Source organism: Canis lupus, chromosome 11 (assembly GCF_003254725.2).
Source record: "Canis lupus dingo isolate Sandy chromosome 11, ASM325472v2, whole genome shotgun sequence".
NCBI classification, from domain to species: Eukaryota; Metazoa; Chordata; class Mammalia; order Carnivora; family Canidae; genus Canis; species Canis lupus.
This window is the reverse complement of record NC_064253.1, coordinates 69,899,453-69,922,482: the sequence shown is the minus strand read 5'-3', so window position 1 is coordinate 69,922,482 and position 23,030 is coordinate 69,899,453. Positions and strand designations below refer to the sequence as shown.

Genomic DNA, 23,030 nt, shown 5'->3' with positions numbered 1-23,030 from the left:
TGACATTCTATATAGATTGTCCCAAGTATCTTAGTCAAATACAGAGTATTAAAGTTAAGATTGCTAAGACATTGTCGGAATTTTATAGCTGGAAGAGCCCTCTTCTTTGGTATTCCCAAAGGCCTCCTGTGTGTATTACTTCATAGCATTTGAATAAATAGTATTTATTATGATTATGTCTTCACCATTAAACTGTGAGTCCTTTGAAGTTAGCTACTGGGTCTTGTTCAACTCATTTTTTAGCATCTAGACAGCAGATGGTATGGAGTAGGAAGATCAGTGAATGTTTACTGAACTGAACTAAACTTTCAAAAATATATCTTCCGTGTCCTCATTTTACAGATGGAGAAATTAAGGCTTAAAGAGAGGGATAACTCAATAATTTAAACGAGGCAAGTTCAAATGGGGAAGTAACCATCGAGTCAGAAATAAATCCTAGTTTATTTTGATTGCTTAACATTTTTGTGGCTGTTTTCTCCTCCTGCCCTGTTTGGTTTGCTAGCTAATTAGCCAGAAGTTGGAAGCATTTCTTTGTTATGAAAACCAATGGTCATGCAAATGCAGTCCTTACCCGTGTTTAAGTACAGGATTTGTTTCTTAAGTCCCTTTGCTGACTCCAAAGCCAGGAGTCAACAATGCCTCCAGTGTAAGGTTTCATCTTCCTCTGAGAACATGCACACACACACACACACACACACACACACACACACACATGCACAAGGACTCGCAGGCACACAAACAGCACATAAGCACGTGATCTAAAACAGAGCAGCTGAAAAGGATGTTTTGGATGAAATCTTGGCATTTATGGTTCCTGTGTGACCTGGGAAGGTCCAGGGTGCCAGGATTCAGATGGACTTCAGTTCAAGTCTTCCGTGCTCACTTGTGAATGAGGATAGGACGTCCATCTCAAAGAGTAATTTTAGGATTAAATGGAGGAATAGAATCATTTCATCACAGAGCTGCTCCCTCACCTTGGACCAACCCACTTGCCTTTCCCAGCCACTGTATCTGATCTGTCAAATGGATTAGATTAGATGATTTACAGAGTCCCTTGAAGCTGGAACATTCTATGATTCTCCTCCCCTGGGATGGAATTGGATTCGGGATGGGATGTTGCAAGGGCTGGAGACATAAGGAAAGAGTGATCCTGTCCTGACACAATGCTGGCTTCTGCTGCCTAGCCAGGGCTCCCTCTTTGATGTAGGCCTTTTATCAGGGTGTGTTTGTGCTCTCTCCAGGGTTTGCCTGGCCACTGCACCAGTCCCCATTCTGTTCCTCATGGTTTGGGGAAGAGCCAGTAGATGTGGAGATTCCCAGGCAGGATTTCTTCCCAAGAGCAGCTTGGATGGTGAAACTCACAAAGTCCGGAGAGATTTCCTGTTTTGTTTTGCACAAGCTCAAGCGACTATTGATTACAAAACACACACTCACACAAAAACAAAAACACATACACAAACAAAACAGGATGTTCTCTCTCTCCTCTCATTGCTAGAGTCAAAGCCATCTCTTACCATCTGGGTCACTTTCACCCGTGGCCCTGGATTTCACCATTGTAGTATTAAGCCCTTAGTGCTGGCTGGAGATGTTACGGAATCTGAAGCCATTCTGCACATTAATTTTAGTAAAAGGGAACCTGCAGATGGAGGGAAAAGAAGGTCCTTCAGTCAGCATGACCTCACGTGATCCCATTTGGTTTCTGTCCTCATGAGACCTCACCCCCTCCCCACCCCCACCTCGTACTGAATAACAGACATTTATTTCCAACACAGGTTCTGACTTGTAGCAGGAATAGTGCGATTACTGTGTGCCACACTCTGACCTATGTACTTTATATGCAAACGCTGAGAGAGATGGGCTTAAAAAAATTCTTATTCACTTGAAATTTGATTTTTAACTAGGCATCCTGTATTTTTATTTACTGAATCTGGCAACCTTAGTTGGGGTTTACCCCCACTGCCCCACTTGGTTAAATAGAAAAGGGCTGTGCTTGTGAGTCACAGCGATCTGGGTTGGGATTTTACTCCCACTATTTAATTGCTGTGTGATCTTGGGAAAACCGCTTCACTGCTCTAATTCCCAGTTCTTTCACCTGTGAGTGAAGGTCATACTATCTGTATCTCAGTACCATTGTGAGGAATATATTTTTTTCAATGCCCTTAAAACACTTACACTGTGTAATAGGTGTTTCATGAACATTAGTTTTTATAATTCTTTTCAAAATGTCTTTAGTCGCTACTCTTAATTCAGAAGAAGTTAGAGGGGATCCCTGGGTGGCGCAGCGGTTTGGTGCCTGCCTTCGTCCCAGGATGCGATCCTGGAGACCGGGGATCGAATCCCACTTCGGGCTCCCGGTGCATGGAGCCTGCTTCTCCCTCGGCCTGTGTCTCTGACTCTCTCTCTCTCTCTCTCTGTGACTATCATAAATAAAAATAAAAAAAAGAAGAAGTTAGATCATTTGTTCAGTTCCTAGCAGAGAATATGGGTGAGAACATTCAGCAGTAATATTGGAGTCTCCTCATCAGATGCACCGAGGGAAATATGGTGGAAGCTCACACAATAGCATTCTTTTTGTTGTTGTTGTTGTTGTTTGTTTGTTTGCCTGCCTTTTCCTCTGAAAAGCTTTATTGTGTCCATTTGGCCCAGGACTTGGGAAATGGGTCTGGGGTGGTTAAAAAGCTGCCTACTGGATGCAGGGAGAGACTTAGGTAGAAGCCCCTACATCAGGAGGGATGCCAGGGAGGGTCCTCCTAAGCTACTGAGTTTCAGAGGCTTGGAATTGTGCTTAATGGTAAGCCTTTCAAAGAGATACTAGCCCAGCCCTGCCACGGGGTCAGCCAGCATGACAAGAGGAGTCAGGTGGTTGCCATCTTTTTTTTTTTTTTTTTTTTAAGATTTTATTTATTTATTTATGACAGAGAGAGAGAGAGAGAGAGAGAGAGGCAGAGACACAGGCCGAGGGAGAAGCAGGCTCCAAGCAGGGAGCCTGACGCGGGACTCAATCCCGGGACTTCCAGGATCACGCTCTGGGCTGAAGGCAGGGCTAAACTGCTGAGCCACCCCACACCTGAGTCTTTGACAATGCAGGCTGCAAAACGACACCTGGGTAACCAGGTGTCCATAGTTACAGGCAGCGTGAAACTTTCATTTTAAAAAGAACAAAGAAAGTAACATAAAAGAAAAAGAAAGGACATAGGGTGTGTTTCCTGGTAAAAGGGTAAGAGACTAGTATTCTCTAAAGTCCGTAAGTTTAAAAAAGAGCTGTCAAACATTCTGAATCCCCAGGGCCTTGAAACATCGGTGTAAATGGAATGACTAGAGCACGAAGCACACCCAAACCTGAGCCTGAGCCTAATGATGTTTTTCAGTGTCCATTTATTTATTCAGTAAATATTGACTGGATATCTGGGCCAGGTCCTGTGAGAATGCTTGTGTGAATAAGGCATGGCCTGTACCCTTGGTGCGGTCAGAATCTGTTGCGGAAGGCAGGCAACGGAATGTGACAGTAGGTGTGGTCTAGTGTGTTTAGTGTGTTATGGTGTCCAAGAGAGGAGCATGATTCAAGGCTTAAGAAACTTAAGAACCCTTAAGACGTAGGGTTCCCGGAGCAAAGGAATGTTTCATTGAAGACCAAAAGAGTGAATTGGAGTATAGGGAAGGGGGCAGGGAATGTTCCAGCAGGGAGAAAAGGTTTTTTGTTGTTTGTTTGTTTTTTGTTTTTGTTTTTTTTTAATTAAAAAACAATGAGGCACATTGCAATTCTCTAGAATGTTAATCATAATTTATAGCAAGGGTCAGTAAACTGTCTAGACCAAACTTAGCCTGCTTCCAGTCTTTGTAAATAAAGCTTTATCAGAACACAATTATGCCCCTTCATTTAAAGTATTATCTACATCGATTTCATGAATGCAAAGGTAGAGCTAACTCACTGTGGCAGAGACTACCTGGCCACAAAGCCAAAATTATTTGCTATCTGGCCCTTTACAGAAGCAATTTATTGTCTCCTAATTTAGAGCATGTTTTCCATAAGCAGGAATTTTCTGTTGGTGGGTATGTTAGTGGTTGCATGAGGGTGGACCAGTAGCATGCAAGGAAAAGTCAGAGGAGTGGTGAACAACAATACCGTGGAAGTGGTCAGGAGCTAGAGTAAAGATCTTATACTTTATCCTGAGAGCCATGGGGAGCCTCTGAAGGTCTCTACGCAGGGAAGTGAGATGGTCAGCCATGTGCAAGAAGCAGCACAGCAACAGGTGGTGACTACACTTGCTGTGGTAGGCTCTGAGCAGTGTACGGAATGGTTGAGTCCTTCCATTGTACACTTGATGCTACTAAAACACTGTTAATTATACTTCAGTTAAAAAAAAAAAAAAGAGTTGGGGCAGGGTCTGGAGCCACACTGCTTTTATCAGATGCCCGCTCTCTCACTGGTTGTGAACCGCAGGCAAGTTATTTCTGTGTGCCTCAGTTTTCCAATTGGTAGAAGGGGAAATGATAATGGTAATAATAATTATATCCATTGCATGAGGTTAAATTAGTTAATCTGGGCCCCAGAGGAGGTTCTTAGTGGTTGTTGTTAATATTGTCCTGCCTCAATGATCATTCTGGCTGAGGGGGAGAGAACGACGGCTCAAAACAGGAGAGCCTGGTGGTAGAGTGTGAGGTGTTTGGGCGAGAGATGGTGTCCCGTGCCGAGGTGGATTGCTGTGAAGCTTGGGTCAGCTGTTGTGGTCACTGGAACCTTCACTCTCAATCTCTCCACCATGGTCATCATCATCTCTTCTGCCCTCCTTTATTCCAGGCTTTCAAGAGTGCACTGATGAGCTCCTACTGGTGCTCAGGGAAAGGGGACGTGATCGATGACTGGTGCAGATGTGACCTCAGCGCCTTTGATGCCAGTGGGCTCCCCAACTGCAGCCCCCTCCCGCAGCCAGTGTACGTATGTATGGTCCTCTTCCTTTGGCCACCCCTTGTCATGGAATCACCAGTTCTGTCCTGCCAGGCCAGGCCGGGGCTTGCATGAGCATGTCACCAGATGAAGTTGCTAGGGCCCTGCCTCCTTCTTCTGATCCCAAAAGTGGGGAGTTTTAGCAGCATAGAAACTGGCTTTTTAAAATGCTAACCTGGGTTTATCATTACTTCCTCACTCAACTGCTCAGAGAGGTTTACAGGGCCCTGACTATTGCTTTATCAGTGCCTGTGGTGGACATTGGGGCCACTGAGATGAAGAGAGTGTAGAACCTTTTCAAAGGAACATCACTTCGTTCATTCAACAAATAATTTCTGAACACCTGCTATGTGTCAGACATTGGGGAATTCATCAGTGAACAAGACAGTCTGTGCCCTTAGGGAGCTGGCCATTTAGTGAGGGGACATATATCAAAGCAAAAAACAGGAAAATATGATACAGTTTAAAAAGTTAATAAAAACATGAAAGAAAAACAAACAGGTGCTGGAAGAGAAAATAATGGGGGTTGGTGTGTTGGAGGGGAGGGACTTAGGGAATCCTCTCTGAAAAGACCTGAATTAGAGTAGTTTTCCAGATAATAAATGGTAACAGTCATAGTTCAGGCAATAGGAAGAGCACATGTGAAAATCCTGATGTGGGAAATTGACCCTTCAACGAATTAAGAGAAGGTCATCTTGACTGAGGGAGTGGGATTAAGACCGTGCTGTGAGGAGCATAGGAAAGTGGGACAGGAGCCAGTATGGGGGAACCAAAGTTTCCTAACATGTCTGTGTGTGTGTTGGGTAGATTATGCTGTAAGATGGTTCTTGAAGAGGCGTGGTTTAGTGTAGTGGAAAGAGAGAAGGAACTGAGCTGGGGACAAGCAAAGTTACTACCATCACGGTTCTGTCCCCAACTTGCAAATACTTTTCTTGCAAATAAGTAAGGAGTAAGGAGTAAGGAGTCTGGACCTTACTCCCCCATCTGTGAAATGAGGTGATTATACTTCTCAGCCTCTAAGGACCTCTCCAGTTCTAACCTTCAATCATTCTGCTATGCCTTACCTTATAAAAGGATTTGCTGGGACTCCTGCCCTCTCCGAGGGAGTATCGATTCAAGCATATTAACAAGTTAGCTGATCTGTTGGGGGACGGGAGAGAATGGCAGGAAGGCTGAGGCTACTGTGTTCGAAGGCGTTGTCAACTGATGATGAAGCATCACTGAGAATACGGTTTAGACAGATGGAAAGCTGATCAATTTTCTGTGAGCATGTATTGTGCTCTTGGATTAATTTACTGGATCCCACATTGATGCTGAAAGGTAGCCATTCGTTATCCCTATTTTATGGACAAGGAAATGCAGGCTGAGAGAGGTATACCAAGTTGCCAGAGTCCATAAAAAAGCTTGTTGGTGGGTTGAAACCGGATTTGAGCGCAGGCTGGCCCCTGTGCTTTTAATCCTGAGACACTGCAGACTCTTTGGGGACCCAGACCGTACTGGCTGGCAAACAACCAACCTTCCCTGTCGCCCTCTCTAGGCTTCGTCTGTCCCCAACAGTAGAGCCCTCCAGCACAGTGGTCTCCTTGGAGTGGGTGGATGTTCAGCCAGCTATTGGGACCAAGGTCTCGGACTATATTCTGCAGCATAAGAAAGTGGATGAATATACGGATACGGACCTCTACACAGGTAAGTAGGAAGCCTGTGACTTTGCATTTTGTTGGGATAGTGTGACGGAGATGAGGAATGGATTTTCCAAATGCCTTTGGAGACTTCTTGTCATCTGATGTGGAAAGGCATTTAAGGTTTCATTAGCAGTTGTCACTGGTGCCTATGCCCATGTTTTTTGTTTGTTTGGTGTGTTTTTTTCCATAGGATTTTCAGTAGGGTAAGATAGTAAATTGTAGTCAAAGGGATTTCTGATTCTCTGAGTTCAAGTCCTCTCTCAAGGGGTTAGTTAATTCAGAAGAGGACTTACCCTTTTCTGCTTGGAAAGGCCTATAGGTCACATGCTTGAATCCTGAGTCTGAAATATATTCTCTCTGGGACTGAAATTTAAAAATTCAAGGAATTGCCTTTTCTGGTGAGACACATCTCCAGTGAGATAGTTTTGAGGAAGAGGGATTTGGAAATGATTCAGGCATAAAGAAGATGAGGAAAGGAACTTTTTAAGAGTGGTAGGATGGTTATAGCTCTTGAGTGTTCTCCTTGAGTTCTGAATGTCTGACGTACCTGAGAAGCTGTGCCATCCTGGAGGTGGGCCCTGTGGGGGCTGGTTTTGCTCCAAGGCAGGTTGGGAGTCTGGGTCTGTGGTAGGTAGCCTAACGCTGGGACCAACTGGAGCCTGGGCCACAGGGACTGCCCCTGGGCCTGTTGGAACTGGCAGGCACCAGGATGGTTTGGGAGTCTGAGTTCATGGGAGCCCGGCATCATGGAATTTTCTGGGGCCTTGATAGTTGGAGGCTCAAGCCAGGGTCCTGGGGTTCTAAGAGCCTGCTAGGAGCCACCTACATTCAAGGAAGTTGGCCTGGTGCCTGGAGCAGGGTAGTTACAGGGTTTGTAGTGATGTCAGGCACACACACTTCTCTCTCCTTCTTCCATGGGATGGTTTCTCTCTCTGTATTGGACGTCCAGTCTTGGGGGAGGGTTGCAACAGTGGATCTGTCTTTCCTAACCTGCTTAATATAGCTTTTCCCAATTTTTGCTTCACCCAGGTGCTATAATCCCTTATCTAGAAACCTTAGTTCCGTGGAGGTATTTTTCTGCATGTGTAGTTGTTGAAATTGATTTTGGGGGGTGAGGGGGGCAAAGGAACAACTGACATTATTTTTTTTAACTTCATTCTACAAACGATTACCAGCCTTGGTTTTACAGTCCAAGTGAGTCCTGAAGAGATGTGACTTTCCCAAAGTTCTACAACCAGTACCTGGTAGAGCCAGGCTTTGCAATCAGGTCTTACTCCTAGCACAGTGTCGGTTCTTTATGTAACATCATACTTAATGATGAAAGACTAAACGCTCATTTGCTGAGAGATTTTTGTTTTGTTTTCATTAGAAATGGAATTTTAATGTTCTGAGTCTATGACCATGATCATATAATTTATGTTTCTTAGTTTGTTAATATGATAAATTACATTAAAAATATGATAAATTACATTGATGGATTTTCAAATGATGAAACAACCTTACATTTCCAGAGTAAATAAATCCCACATGGTCATGATGCATTCTCTCTGGGAATTCTCTCTCTATTTATATATATATATATATATATATATAGAGAGAGAGAGAGAGAGAGAGAGAGAGAGTTGGGTTTGATATGTTAAAACTTTGTTTAGAATTTTTGCATCTATGTTTGTGAGAGATTCTGATCTCTTGTTTTCTTGTAATACTTTTGTCTATTTTTGTTATCAGGGTTAATTCTGCCCTCACAAAATAAATTGCAAAATATTTCCCCCCTTTATCCATTTTCTAAAAGAGTTTGGGTAGAATTAATAATATTTCTCCCTTAAGTATTTAGTAGAATTCACCAGTGAAATTATCTGGGCTTCAAGCTTCCCCTGTATAAAGGTTTTAACTACCAATTTGTCTGGTTGGATACAGAGTGTTTCAAGGAATTTGTCCATTTTGTGTAAGTTATAAAATTTACTGGCAAGAAGTTGTTCATAACATTCTATAATTATTCTTTTAATATCTGTGGAAATTATAGTAATATCACTGTCTCATTCTTGTATTTTGGTAATTTGCCTTTTCTTTTTCCTCTGATCGATCTAGCTACAGGTTATGCAATTTATTTACCTTGTCAAACCAATCAACTTTGATTTCATTGGTTTTTACTATTGTTTTCTGTTTTACTGAGTTCTGTTGGGGTCTTTGTTCTTTCTTTGGCCGAATTTGGATTTAGTTCATTCCTCTTTTTTTCCACATTTTTAAGGTAGTAGCTGAGGTTATTGATTTGAGATTTTCCTTGTAATATAAATATTCCCTCTAACTACTGCTTTAGTGGCTAACCACTGTTTGATAAGTTATATTTTAATTTTCATTCAATTCAAAGTATGTTCCAATTTCCCATTTGTTTTCTTCTTTTATTTATGGATTCTTTATTATTATATATTTGTTACTTATTTCCCAAACATTTGGGGATTTTACAGACATCTTTTTTGTTATTTAATTTTAGTTTGATTTCACTATATCAAAGAACATAACTTTAAATCTATTGAGACTGGTTTTATGGTCCTGAATCTGGTCTTATCTATTTTTAAAAATTATTTAAGAGGCAGAGAAAGTAAAAGAAAGAGCACACACACACAAGCAGAGGGGAGGGACAGAGGGAGAGGGGAAGCTGGATAAGGGGCACCATCCCAAGACCCTGAGATCATGACCTGAGCCAAAGGCAGAGACTTAACCAACTGAGCCACAGGTGCTCCAGGTCTGTCCATTTTAAGAGAGTATATATTCTCCTTTTTGTGGATGGGATATTATTTTAAATGTCAACTAGATCAAATCAGTTAATTATGTCATTCAACTCTTCTAAATGCTTTCTGATTTTCTGTCTTGTTGTATCAATATTTGAGACCTTCGTATTGAAACCTCTGACAATAATTGTAGATTTATCTATTTCTTCCTATAGTTCTATTAGTTTTTACTCCAGTTCTATCCAGTTTTTTGAAGCTCTGTTATTAAGAACACAAAGATTTAGAATCACTAGATCCCCTGATGAATTGGTCTCTTTATCACTGTGAAACGTTTGTCTGTATCCTTGTTATACTTTTTGCTATGAAATCTACTGTTATTGATACAACTACTTCAGCTTTCTTAGGATTAGTGTTAGATTGCTCTTACATTTTCCATTCTTTTACTTTTATATTATTTGTGCCTGTATATGTAAAATGTATTTCTTGTAGGCAACATATATGTAGGTCATTTTTTTATTATTTTTTAAAATCCAGTCTGATTTGTTACCTTTAAACTGAGGTATTTAAACTATTCATATTTTATGTGATATTTTTTGTGGGCAGCTTTAAGTTCATCATCTTTTTACTTGTTTTCTATTGTTTCCAGCTTTCTTTGTTTCCCTTTTATTCTTTTTCTTTTTTTTTGGATTGGGTGCTTTTATGATTCCATTTTATTTCCTTTGTTGATTTATTAACTATAAATCTTTTAAATTTTAATTTAGTGGTTACTATAGTGTTTATGTATGCATATTCAACATAACATAGTATACTGTTAAAGCTATTATACCACTCTATATATTTAGTATGGGAATCTTATAATAGTATACCTTTATTTCTCCCCACTTAGCCTTTATAGTATGTCATATATTTTGCATATATATGTATATGTTATGTTTCATAATTCATTATTGTTATTTTCCTTAAATAGTAAATTATATTTTAAAGATATTTAATAAAAATAATTTTATTCTTTACAAAAAATAATTTTATATATTTACCTATAGTTACCAATTTTGCTGCTCATCATTCCTTCACATATATAATTTCACCTGATTTTATTGTCCTGCCTGATGGGTGTCTTTTTCTATTTTATTTTAGATCTGTTAGTGATCAGTTCTTTCTGCTTTTGCTTTTAGAAGTTATTGCTGGATACAGAATTCTAGATTGACAGATTTTTCTTTTAGTAATTTAAAAGTATTGTTCCTCTGTCTTGCTTGCATTATTTGCATTGAGAAATCTGCTTTTATTCCTGTCTTTGTTCCCCTGTACATATGTACTAGTTTTGTCCTTTGACTCTAAGATCTTTTCTTTAATACAAGTTTTGAGTAATTGTATTATTTTCTTGTGCTTGAGGTTCATTGAGCTTCTTGGATGTGTGGGTTTATAGTTCTATCATATTTGGAAATCGTTCCAACCATCTTTCTTCCCCGTCAGTAACTCCAATTACATGTATTTTTGGCCATGTGAAGTGATTCTTTTTATTTTTAAAAATTCTTTCTTCTTTCTTTGTTTCATTGTTTCTAGAGCTATGTCTTCAATGCTTTCTGTAAAGTCTAACCTGTCGTTCACCCCATCTGGTGAATATTTCATCTCAGACATTATAATTTTCACCTTTAGAAGTTCAATTTGGGTCTTGTTAATATATCACATACCTTAACATTTTTGACATATGGAATAGAGTTAAAATTGTTTTAATGTCTTTATATGCTAATTCTAATGTCTGGGTCAGTTTAAATGGATTGGTTTCTCTCCTCATTATGGGTTGCATTTTCCTGCTTTTTTGCATGCCAGGTAATTTTTGACTGAATGCCAGACATTTTGATTTTTTTTTCCTTGTTGGGTGCTGGATATTTTTGTATTCCTATAAATATTTTTGAACCCTGTTCTAAGGCACAGTTAACTTACTTGGAAATAGTTTTATTCTTTTGGATCTCACTTTTAAGATTTGTTAGGTGGAGCCAGAGCAGTGTTTAGTCTAGGCCTAATTATTTCCTACTACTGAGGCAAGACCCTTCTGTGTGCTCCACACAATAGCCCATGAATTATGAGATTTTCCAGTATGCCTGGTAGGAACAGGCACTATTTTTGGCCCCTATATGTGCACTTAGCACTGTTCCATCTAATCCTCTTGAGGTAGTAGTTTCCTCACATACATTCATCAGTCTATACTGTGCTGAATAGTGAAACAAGACCTACCTCAAATCTCTTCAATTTCTTTCTGTGTAGCTTTCTCCTCTTCATTCCTATTCCTATAGTCATTGTGGTCTCTCCTGACTGAGAACTCTGACTTCTCAGTGTAGGGAACCTTGCAGCCATCTGTCTCTGCACAGTGCCCTGGAAACTCTCTAGTGGCAGTGATCTGGGGAAATTTTAGTGCTCACATAATTTATTTTCCATCTTTCAGGATCTCTGTTCTTTGTTGCCTGAGTTCCAGTTTGAACATTATTTAAGGCTCTTTTTAATTTTTTAAAGATTTATTTATTTATCCATGAGAGACACACAGAGAGAGGCAGAGACATAGGCAGAGGGAGAAGCAGGCTCCCTGCAGGGAGCCCAATGTGGGGCTTGATCCCAGGATTCCAGGATCGCACCCCAAGCACAAGGCAGATGCTCAACCACTGAGCCACCCAGGTGTCCCTTAATGCTCTTTTCTTTTTTTAATTTGTTTCAGGCAGTAAGAAATTAATCTAGTCCCCATTTCTCCATCTACTTCAGAAATGGAAATTCAAGATTTTTACTCTTGAATGTCCAGGAACCAGCACTCCGATCCAAGAGTTTCTTTCTTCTTCTTTCTTTTCTTTTTTCTTTTTCTTTTTTTTTTTTGATAGAGATGAAACTTACTTATTTTTAGGTAATGGACTGGCATCACCCCATACAGATATCACTCCTTCTTCTTCCACTTCCATCAGAAGTTTGAAGGTGATGACATAGTTACCTCCATCTTTACAGGTTCTTCTAGTCTCTTCTTGTGTGACTTGACTTGCATTCTTCCCATGGTCAATTCTTGAATTTTTTAGTGGGCAGTTATCTATAAAGAAAGAAGGCAGTGACTCTTGTGTCTTTATGATTTGCAGGCCTCCTACAGTGCGTGACATATATAGATTTTCAATGTTCAGTGAATTGATATCTATGGGTAAAACTTGATATCTACATTTGTGTATATATATAGATATAATTATCTTAATTTTTCAACTCTGACATTAGCTCCTTGAGTGCTGTATGATCTTACAGGGGCTTATATAGCCCTAGAAATTAGCTGGAATACATAATAAGCCTTCTAAAATGTATCATGATCTAACTGATGCTATGGATGATTGGGGGTTGCTATCTGAAGCCAGAACTTTTTTTTTTTTTTTTTTGGCCTCTCTGCCATCTTCACCATGTCTCAACCATCTAGAAAGTTCACTTGGCCCAAATTTAAATATTTCAGCCCAAGGATACCTGGGTGGCTCAATTTTTTAGGCTTTGGACTCTTGATTTTGACTCAGGTAGTGATCTCAGAGTCATGGGATCAATCCCTGTATCAGGCTCTGTATTTAGAAGGAGCCTGCTTGAGATTCTCTTTCTCTATGCCCCTCTTCTTGCTCATGCTCTCTTTCACTAAAATAAGTATTTGAAATCTAAGTAAATAAATAAATCAGCTCATTTGATTGAGTTTTACCTTAGAGGATAAAAGCCTAATGAGGGAGTAATGGACTTTATAAAACCTGACTTCTTTCCGTTTCTACCACTCTGCACTGATAAATCGAAGACCAGTCATAATCTTCTCTATATCTCAGTTTCCTTATCTTTTGAATGGGAAAAATAACACTTAATAAGCTATCTTGAAGGTCGAATGCAGCACAGTTCTTGGGAAAGAGTGGGTACTAATAGATTTTAGTTGCTTCTCATTTCCATGAATTAAAAAAAAATGAAAGGAAAATTAAATGCTAGGAAGACAACAACAAAGTAAGGTTTAAGGCTTGTTTTGGATAGAGAGTGAGGATTACTCACACATTTGGCCAGGTGAGGCCAGAATGGGGAAATGTGGGTTTTCTCCTTTGATCTCTGGATTTTTGCCAACAGCCAAGTCCAGTGCTGGAATTGTTTATTTATTTGCAAGCTCACAAGTGTGTGTGCACAGAGACACCTGCATACATACTCTTTCTCTTTCTCACTTTCTCTCTCTCACACACAAAAACACACACACTTTATTGCAGCCATCTGTTAGACATCCTTTTGAACTAGCTGTTGAAATGCTCACTCTCCCTCTCTGTCTCCTTCCCCTACCCCCCACCCCTGGGTTTGGCGCTCTCTTTGTTTCTTTCAGAGAAGCCATTGCTTTGTCAGTTCTGGGACTCTATTGGGAAAGCCAAACATAAGTAGCCTCCTGTTCCAGTTGTTTTGAGCAGAAGTGGGGCTTGTTTTGGGGGGTGACTAAATTCCCCACATGCTAATCTGTCATCGATATTAAAAACAGACGTCTGGTTCTCCCACGTGGCCTCATCAGAGCAATTGGCATGAGTTTCAGCCTTTTGGGCAGGGGTAGAGGCAGGGGGTGGGAATATGAAGTGGGGGCTGAGGCACAAGCAGATTTAATAAAGCCAAATCCCCTGATTGACTTATGGAGAAACTGGCTGGGAACGGGTGGGGACTTGTCTGGAGGTCACATATACAATGAGTTAGTAGCAGAGTTGGAGATAGAATGGGGATTCTGGTTTCTTTACCTGCTTTCCCCACCAAATCCAGCCATCTTTTCCCCAGTCCATATTATCTCTAGTACACTACGCTCTTGTTGAGAAAAAAACTAACCAAGAGGCAGAAGGAAATTTGGGTGTATGGGGCATCTGTATGCCTGGGCATAATGAAGTAACTAGCCATTTGGCAGCAGCTGGAGGGCTCTGACCTTCTAAGGAATGTAGCCCCTCAGACTCCTCACTTCTTGGCAGCTTTTATATATATATATATATATATATATATATATATATATATATATATAATCAGCTTCTGTAAATCCCAAAAGTTCAGAGTAGAAGGAGCTCAACCATTGAGTCCACCTCCCTCATAGTAAGGAACAGAAGAGTGAAGTGAGGCAGTGGAAGGATCTTCCTCACAGTCATAATCTCTCATGACACTCCCCTGCATTTTCTTTGACAATTTGCTGCAATTTTTAAAAATCTTTTAAAAATCAGAGACTTCTCTCTTGTAGCATGGGCTTTCCAGCTTCAACTTGTTTTGTTTGGTTCAAGGCTGGAAGGCCAGTTGTCTCTCTTGGCCCCCACAGAGGCAGTAGGCCCTCTCCACCATTCCCTCAACCTCCTCATGGAAGGCAGCAACATCTGGAGCTGGCCAGTGCCCCTTTCTGTTTTGGCATGTGGGAGCCTGCTGGGCTGCTCCCCAAGCTGATCAGTACCAGGTTCCCCTTCTGCTAGCTCTCAGCTTTTGTATTTGTTTCCCCCTTTCTCTGCCCTATCCTGACTCTCCTTTTCTTTGCTCAATGTGGGTCTCCTCTTGATATCTGTCTCTTCCTTTGTCTCTCTCTCTTTTTTAAATTTCATGTCATCTTCTGTCTATGTCTCACTCCATCATTTCTATGTTTGTCTCTCTGAACTGGCTTACATAGGAGCTGCTCATATCTAGATTTATCTAGATCTGGGTCAAGAATGATGTCCAGAATGGCAAGAAGACACCTCTGTCCACCCCAACCCTATTCTGTATCCTCTTCCTCCCTGTTTCCATTGAATCTAATCCAAATGAAAGACACCCCCTACCTGCACACACCTCATGCCATCTTAGACCTCAGACTAAAGGCCTTCTCAGATGAAGGCAAGAAGTTATGGAGATGGTTTTGTGTTGGGGAGTAACTGAGGGCAAGGGACAACATGGCCCCAGTTTCCCCAGGAGCTGAGAGGATGGAGGCAGCAGCAGCTGTGATAAAAGTATTGATAAAATACTGTGGAAATGAATCATAGCTCCTCAAGCAGCTTGAGCCATGTCTCAGCCATAATCTTTGTCTGAGAAGCTAGAGGGGCCCTCACCCGCCTGCCTTGGCCTGCCCTGGACCAGCTTGAGGGAGGTGATGTCATTGGAGACTGGGCCTCACTCCCTCAGCTAGAGTGGAGGAGGGGAGTGGATGAAGGAAATATGTTTTACAGGGTGAGGTACAAACCGACATGACTGCAAACATCTGGAACTGATATTAGGTCCTCAGAAAATGTTTCTGTCACCCCAGCTGCTCTTCGGATGAGAGGTTTCTAAAGTCAAGTGCCTCCAAAGGGAAAATGTACTTGGAGGATCTTAATTCTCTCCATTCCTGTATGCCACCCAGTCTGCTTTCTGTATCAGAGTTTTGGTTTTTTTTACAGTTCATAAAGAACATTCATTCATCCCATTAGTTTATATGGAGCTCTTACTATGATCCAGGCACTGCAGAACATGCTGGGCATGGAAGAGTAATAAGACAGGCATGATTCCTGTCCTCAATTAGGAGAGAGTTAGAATATAGAAAGAAATTGTTCTGTAGTATGAGAGGTGGTGAGATAATTCAGATGCTATAAGAGCACAAGATAGGGGCTTCAAACTCAGTCCAGTGGTATCAGTAAAGGCTACCTAGAGGAAGTGAGGCAATTGTTTGAGATTCTGGTCCGTAATTAATCATATTGATCAACCCCTCTTATTCAAGACTATCTGGCCAAAAAGACTGCTCTTCAGATCTCACTTCTTCCCTGCTGCTTATACATACAGTCAAGCAGAGAAAAACACACAGTTGAGAATATTTGGCACCGGTGTATCATCTGTCACCAATATCAACTGGACTCTTCATGCTACCAGGCAATCCTACTAGACTTCTCCTGTCAGTTTAGTTCCTTCTTCATCATCTTTCAACTCATGGACACCCTATCTTCACCACATCCCCCATATTAACCCATGACTCTGTTCCTTCATTCACAGAGAAAATAGTATAGGGAGTTCAACTTCCCTCTCAAATTTCTTTTTTTTTTTTTTTTTTTTTTTTTTTTTTTTTTTTTTTTTTTTTTTTTTTAAGATTTTATTTATTTATTCATAATAGTCACACAGAGAGAGAGAGAGAGAGAGAGAGGCAGAGACACAGGCAGAGGGAGAAGCAGGCTCCATGCACCGGGAGCCCGATGTGGGATTCGATCCCGGGTCTCCAGGATCGCGCCCTGGGCCAAAGGCAGGCGCCAAACCGCTGCGCCACCCAGGGATCCCCCCTCTCAAATTTCAAATCTGTATGCTCCTCTCTGCATACTTGTCCACTTCCCTCATGATACAGTGTAGGAGGCGTTCTTTATCCTCTCTAGAATTAGTCCTTTTATTCACATTGCATCTCATACCCTTTTAAATTCTTAAGAAACTTTACATATTATTTATCTCCCTATGTTTTATGTTTCCATCTCTATTCCTTTGTAGGTTATTTTTAACCATAATTTAAATATGCTCATAGGGTTTTCTTCTTAAGGAAACAAAACACTCCATCTTCCACCCCATTGATAGGTCTCTCTCTTTTTTAAATAATGAACACACTTTTCTAAAGTAGTTGACCCCATTTCTTCACTTTCCACTTCCTGCTTGCCTCAGTTCACTTCGCTGTGTCTCCTATCACCAAGTTACTGACATGATTTTCCCTGCAAATGGCTCTGTCTTCCATGTTATTGAATCCGAGGACTTTATTTATTTATTTATTTATTTATTTATTTATTTATTTGGTTGTGAACTTACTTGATATCTTTAGTCATTCTGTGAGATTGGCCATCTTATCCCGAAACCATTGCTTTTCTTGCTTTCTTTGATCACACTCTCCTGGTTTTCTGCTAGCCTCTCTGACTCCAACTCAGCCTTACTTGCTGGGTCCTCCAGTTTGCTCTTTAAATTTTAGTCCTTGGATCTTGGTTTTCTCTCTCTTCTTAATTTAAACTGTCTCTGGGCTACCACATCCACTCCCATAGTTAAAATCAGTACACCCACTGCTCTTATATTTGCATTTTAACCTCTTGCTTCTGAGCTCTCTACCCATATCCAGCTGACTGAAGGCATTTGCAGTTTGACATCTCACAAACAACCCAAACTCAACACGTCCAAACCTGAGCTTGTTACCATCTCTCCACAGATGTGCTCTTGTCCAAGTGCTCATTTACTCTCTGTGACTGGTACCACTATAAACTGAGTTCCTTGACTCAAACCACACAAACTCTTTTCTCTTGTTCATCCTTGTATTCAATTCATAATCAAGTTATTTTGCTTTGATCGACATAATCTCTTTTCCTTCCAGCTTTATTAAGGTATAATTGACATATAACATTATCTCTTATTATACCCCTTTCTTTCATATTACCTATTCTAAGCCACCATCATCTCTCCCTTCATCCATCTACCTTCTAATTAGTTTTCATATTAGCTTCTTTTTATCCCTCTCAGTTCTCAGTTCTAAAGCCAGAGCTACCCTTCAAACTACAACTGTTGATCATAGTCAATACCTAACACAGTGCCTGGCTCACCATGGATACTCAATTAATACTTGATGAATAGATATCTGATTTATAATATTACTCTCCTGACTTAAACCTTTTAAGAGCTTTCCATAACTCTTCTAACTGAATGAAAAAAAAATTGACATGGCCTACAAGGTTATGAATAATTGTTCTTGCCTGCTTCTCCAGTCTCTCATCTATTCTTGATATCACCAATTTTCTTTCCCACTGGGGTCTATACAATCAGGTCTCAGCTTAAATGTCACTTATCTAAATCTTTAGATTCTATTTGACCCTTTCATTGATTATGTGAACTTTTAGCATTTAATACTCCCTTGATAGCACTTATTATAATTATAATGAATGCATTTTGATTTTGGAGGGGATGGGCTTAGCATTTGCCTTTCTCACTAGAATATCAGCTCTTCCAAAGTAGGATTATGTTCCTCTTTTTCATCACTCCATCCCCAGTGCCTAGTAAAACGTCAGGCATCTAGTAGGTACCTAATAATAAAGGATCTGAAGCGTGAGCAGGAAATAGTGAGAGTAAGTGAAGGTTGAAGGAAGGATGAGTAAGGAGAATATTCTAGATAGAGGGAAAGCATGTGGAGTTGCCTTAAGGAATAAAAGGGTAGCAAGTCTGGAGTTTAAATCTCAAGTGGTAGAATTAGAAGAGACTATAGAAGGGGTGAGATTATGGTGAGTTGTTTAAGGCATACTAAGAAATGCACACTTTATTTACCCGGGCTGCTCTATGGGAAATGAGTTGAAACATCTTTGAATATAGTGTCTCATTTCATCCACAAATTCATCCTTTCAAGTAGGAGGGAATGATTATCTCCATTTATAGGTGAAGGAATTAAAGATCAGGATTGTGAAGTTGATAGTTGTAGGTCCAACTATTAAGAAGAGTGGGGGTCATGAATTGAATTTTGATCTCCTGATTGTTTAATCTACATTTATCTCCATTTCTCACTGCCACTGTAATACCAGTCAGAGGCAAGAAGCCTCTGGCTCTGGGGATCAAGAACAGTGGCTAAATGGTTTTTCTACAGAACATCATTGCCCTAAGAAATGATTCTGTGTGACATCAAGGAGTAGACTAGGTGACCCAGTCTATAGGACTGAGATTAAGCTTCTGTTCCCTACCTGGAGGGATAGCTGCCATGGGACTGAGTAGAGGTATCACAGGTAGCCTAAAGATGAAAAGAAAATAAGAGAAAAAGAATGTAGCTGTAAGTCCCTATGTACCCCCATCAGACTCAGCAATGTGGAGGAAGTAGGAATTCCCTCTATGAAGCTATTTATTGACTTCAAAAAAATCTTAGTTAATTACTTGTCCATTATACTTTGAATCTTTCTTCCTGAGGCCACTCTAGATACTTCCAATATAACTTCCTCACCAGTCTTTACTACCTCTTGTCCTGCCCCTATATGCAGTCTTCCTCATGCTGTCAGAGTCTTATCTATCTATACCAGGTTCCCCAAAGTACATTCCCTATATGTAAATATATTAAGGGAAAAAAATCAGAAGTAAACATCAGCATTGCTCAGTATTGTTGTGAGCAACAAATTAAATTATATATGATGTATGTAACATGCCTGGTGCATAGAAGTTATGTGTCCTTACCTCCTTACCACTTTCTTTTGTCCTTGCCATCCTCTTTGAAAATCTACACAATACTCTTCCTTCCTGGAATAATTGGCCTTAACTAGAGGTAGCAAACAGGTGGCTACATAGTGTTTTTTTTTTTTTTTTAATATTTGAGAAAGTTGTCATCATTTGAAATCTGGAATACTTTTACTCAAAAACCTGGATTCTTAGCTTCTGTTGAAAAAGAGTAGGTTCTGGCAAGCATGGGCATATTCCCATATGACAGCAGTGAACAGGATTGCTGAGTAGCAGCTGCCCACTTTAGAGAATGCATGTAAACTCTACTTTGCCACAGTCTCCCTCTTCCAAGTTGTCTGACATCCAACCCACTACATTAATTTGTATTATCTGCTTTGCTCCTGAAGATGTTTGAATGTGCTATCTATAACCCAGGCCAGGGACAGAAAACATCTTCCCTTCTGCCCACCTTGTTGCCCGTTATGTGAGCAGGGGATTTGAGCTGATTGTTCATAATAATAGAAATATCTTATTAAAATGGCTTCAATTTCTGAATGTTTCCTATGTGCCCCACAAGACTTCTAGTTCTGTGAGGATCTTTCTCTAGTTCATTGCTGTATTCATTTGATCTTTCTCTCCTGACATAGAATATGGTTCACCGTAGAAGCCTAATAAGTAACCATTAAAGAGGAGTACATTGAATGAACAAAGTAGAGATGCTATGGTAAACTCAGTGCTCACAGTAATTCTTTGATAAAGTTACTATTATTACTTTCACTTTGACAGAAGCATAAACTGTGACTCAGAAGTAGCCCCACTGGGTCAAATGCTTCTAGAATCCTAATATCCTATCATGCCTCCTCAGGGAAAGATTTGGGGTACATCCCTGGAGTCATGTAAGATGAGATTGAGGGGTTGGGTTCACCTGACTCTAAACTCCCCAGGGAGAACTCAGTTACTCTACCCTGATACAGCCACTCCTACCCCGGTGGGGAAAGTTAAGGGTGGAGTACCTTGGAAAAAGGGAGTTTGGTTATTAAACAACAATGAAGATGGGCTCAGAATAATTATGGGCCCTGTTGTAATTTCCCTTTAATCCATAATTGCTAGGTTTCTCTCCAGCTCATCTTTGTAGACAGTTGACCCATTTAAAAGCCTCAGGCACAGCTGACATAGTGATGCAAGATAGCTTTCCAACGCATAAAAGTTCCCTGGGAGTATTCACTCGATGATTCTAGAGTACCTTATAGAAACACAGGAAATCTGGAAGGAACTATAGAGATCACAGACAAACTTCTATCCAATTTCCCACACCCACCCCTCACCTCTCTCACTCAATCATATAGAGGAGGGGTAAGATTCAGAAGAGAAGTGACCCCACTGAGGTCATTTTGTAGTTCATGAATATAATTCCATAGGCCTTAGAAGTCCTATCAAGAGTCCTAGAGTATTTGATTTATTTATTCATGAGAGACACATTTCATGGTTTGCATTTCATGGTAAACTGAGCTGAGAGCCCCCTCCCACCCTCTCTGATTTAAACCAGTTTCCCTGCTCCAATGTTTGGGCATCCTGTAGGTTCAAGCACCCCTATTCTTTCTGTGACTTTGGGAATCTTGAGACATCACCGTCCCATCTGGGATCCTGCCCCACTTCACTATTGAGCACCTTTCAGGCAGGGAAGTCTTTCACTACAGCAGATTATAAAGGTCCCAATTTTGAGCTCCAGGGCTGTAACACTGTCCAGTAGCTGGCTAATGCAGGATCCGCACCACCACCATTTATCTTCTGATATATCCTGTTTCTCTTCTCTGTACTCCTACCATGCAAAAAGTGGTCACTTTTCTATTTGTATAATTCCAGCCATTCTTTTCTTACATCTCAGGTTGCATTCATAGGTATTCAGGATGATTTGATAGTTATCTAGCTAAATTAAGGTACCAGATGTAACGAGAACCCCTACTCTTCTTCCATCTTGCCTCTCCCTGATATGCTCTGATCCTTATTATTTCCTTCTTCTACTCACAATGGACTTAGTTTGTTCTTTAGGAAAAAATACTTTGAAAATAAAATCAGTACCTGATAGTGATTTAGAGCAGGTATATCAAACATTGCTTAATTTAATTTCATTGGTCCTATATCCATATAGACTGTGTTCTCTTTCTTGTTAGGAGGTATATCTACCATCCCTGTTTGATGTGAATAAGCTATAGCAGTGCTCTAGATCCTACCCACAGCCGTGCTCCACTACACTTTTTCCTTTCAGCTATATAACTAAAATATAATTACATTTAATATTTTTATTTAACAAACTGCCCCTATTCAAAGTGTATATTTTGACACCTGTGGTGAGCACAGCGTAACATAAGGAGTTGTTGGTTGAATCACTATATTGTACAGGAAACTAATATAACACTGTGTATCAACTATACTTCAACAAAAATAAGTAAAGTTGCATTTTGCTGCATTAAAAGGGTTGTACAAAAAAAAAGAGTCCTAGAGTAATTGCTGCCATCAGCACTAGCCATTCAAGTGCTGAGGACCTGGGTTACCACACCTGTATATTTGGGTTCACTCACTTATTATTTCAGACCCCTGAATAGCAGCCATCCTTTGGGGAAGAATAAGTTCTGGGGAGCATAGGCTTCAGGAAAGGGGCATACCATTTCCAAAGGCCAGAAAAGATGGAAGCCATCCATTCTAGTAGGCAAGAAAGCAAATTCCTTTCTATAACCATCTTTGAGAGGTATTTGGAAAAAAGAACAATACAACCCAGACTCTTTCACTTCTTGAACTGGCTCTCAGGAAACTGATGACTGACTTAACACGGAAGGGCAGGAACCATACTCGTCTTCTTTCTCATTCTCAGACACACCAAGCTGCTTGCTTCACAACGCCTTCCCTCTCCCTAGAATTTTCTCCTCCCAGTTGTGTGGACTATTGGTTGTTTATTGGCATTTGGTGTCTTTATCCTCCTGTCTTCGCTTAGAGGCCCCCCTGACCACCCAAGTATGAGGTTCCTTCTCTGTCACTCTTTGTCACATCCTCTAATTTTATTAGCCTCATGTCACTTACCATTGTCTGAAATAATTTCATCTACTTCTGTTTTTGCCTACTTATTTTTTGTTCCCCTACTCCTGAATGTATGTTAGCTCTATAAGACTGAGGACAGGGGATCCCTGGGTGCCTCAGCGGTTTAGCACCTGCCTTTGGCCCAGGGCGTGATCCTGGAGACCCGGGATCGAGTCCCACATTGGGCTCCCTGCATGGAGCCTGCTTCTCCCTCTGCCTGTGTTTGCCTGTGTCTCTACTTCTCTCTCTCTCTCTCTCTGTGTGTCTCTCATGGATAAATAAATAAAATATTTTAAAAAAAGACTGAGGACATTATCTCAACTGTCTCATTCTATGCCATATTTCTAGTACCAAAAATGTAAATTATGCAGTTATCAGAAGTCATGGAGCAAGGCAGTCAAGGCAAAAGTGACAAAGCAGAAAGTTAGCCAATACAAAGAGAGCAAGAATGAAGCAAGAGGAGTGGCATTTGTTAAGCACCTT

General features: G+C 40.5%; 1 protein-coding gene across 7 annotated transcripts in view; it reads left to right on the top strand.

The window, feature by feature from the left end:
- The window catches only part of ASTN2 (astrotactin 2), an 853,772-nt gene that overhangs the window by 697,058 nt on the left and 133,684 nt on the right, over positions 1–23,030 (top strand). For all 7 annotated transcript variants that reach the window (XM_025432065.3, XM_025432067.3, XM_025432064.3 and 4 more), the window contains 2 exons: positions 4,799–4,932; positions 6,483–6,631. In XM_025432065.3, coding sequence (XP_025287850.1) covers positions 4,799–4,932; positions 6,483–6,631 — 283 coding nt within the window. The remainder of the gene's footprint in view (positions 1–4,798; positions 4,933–6,482; positions 6,632–23,030) is intronic.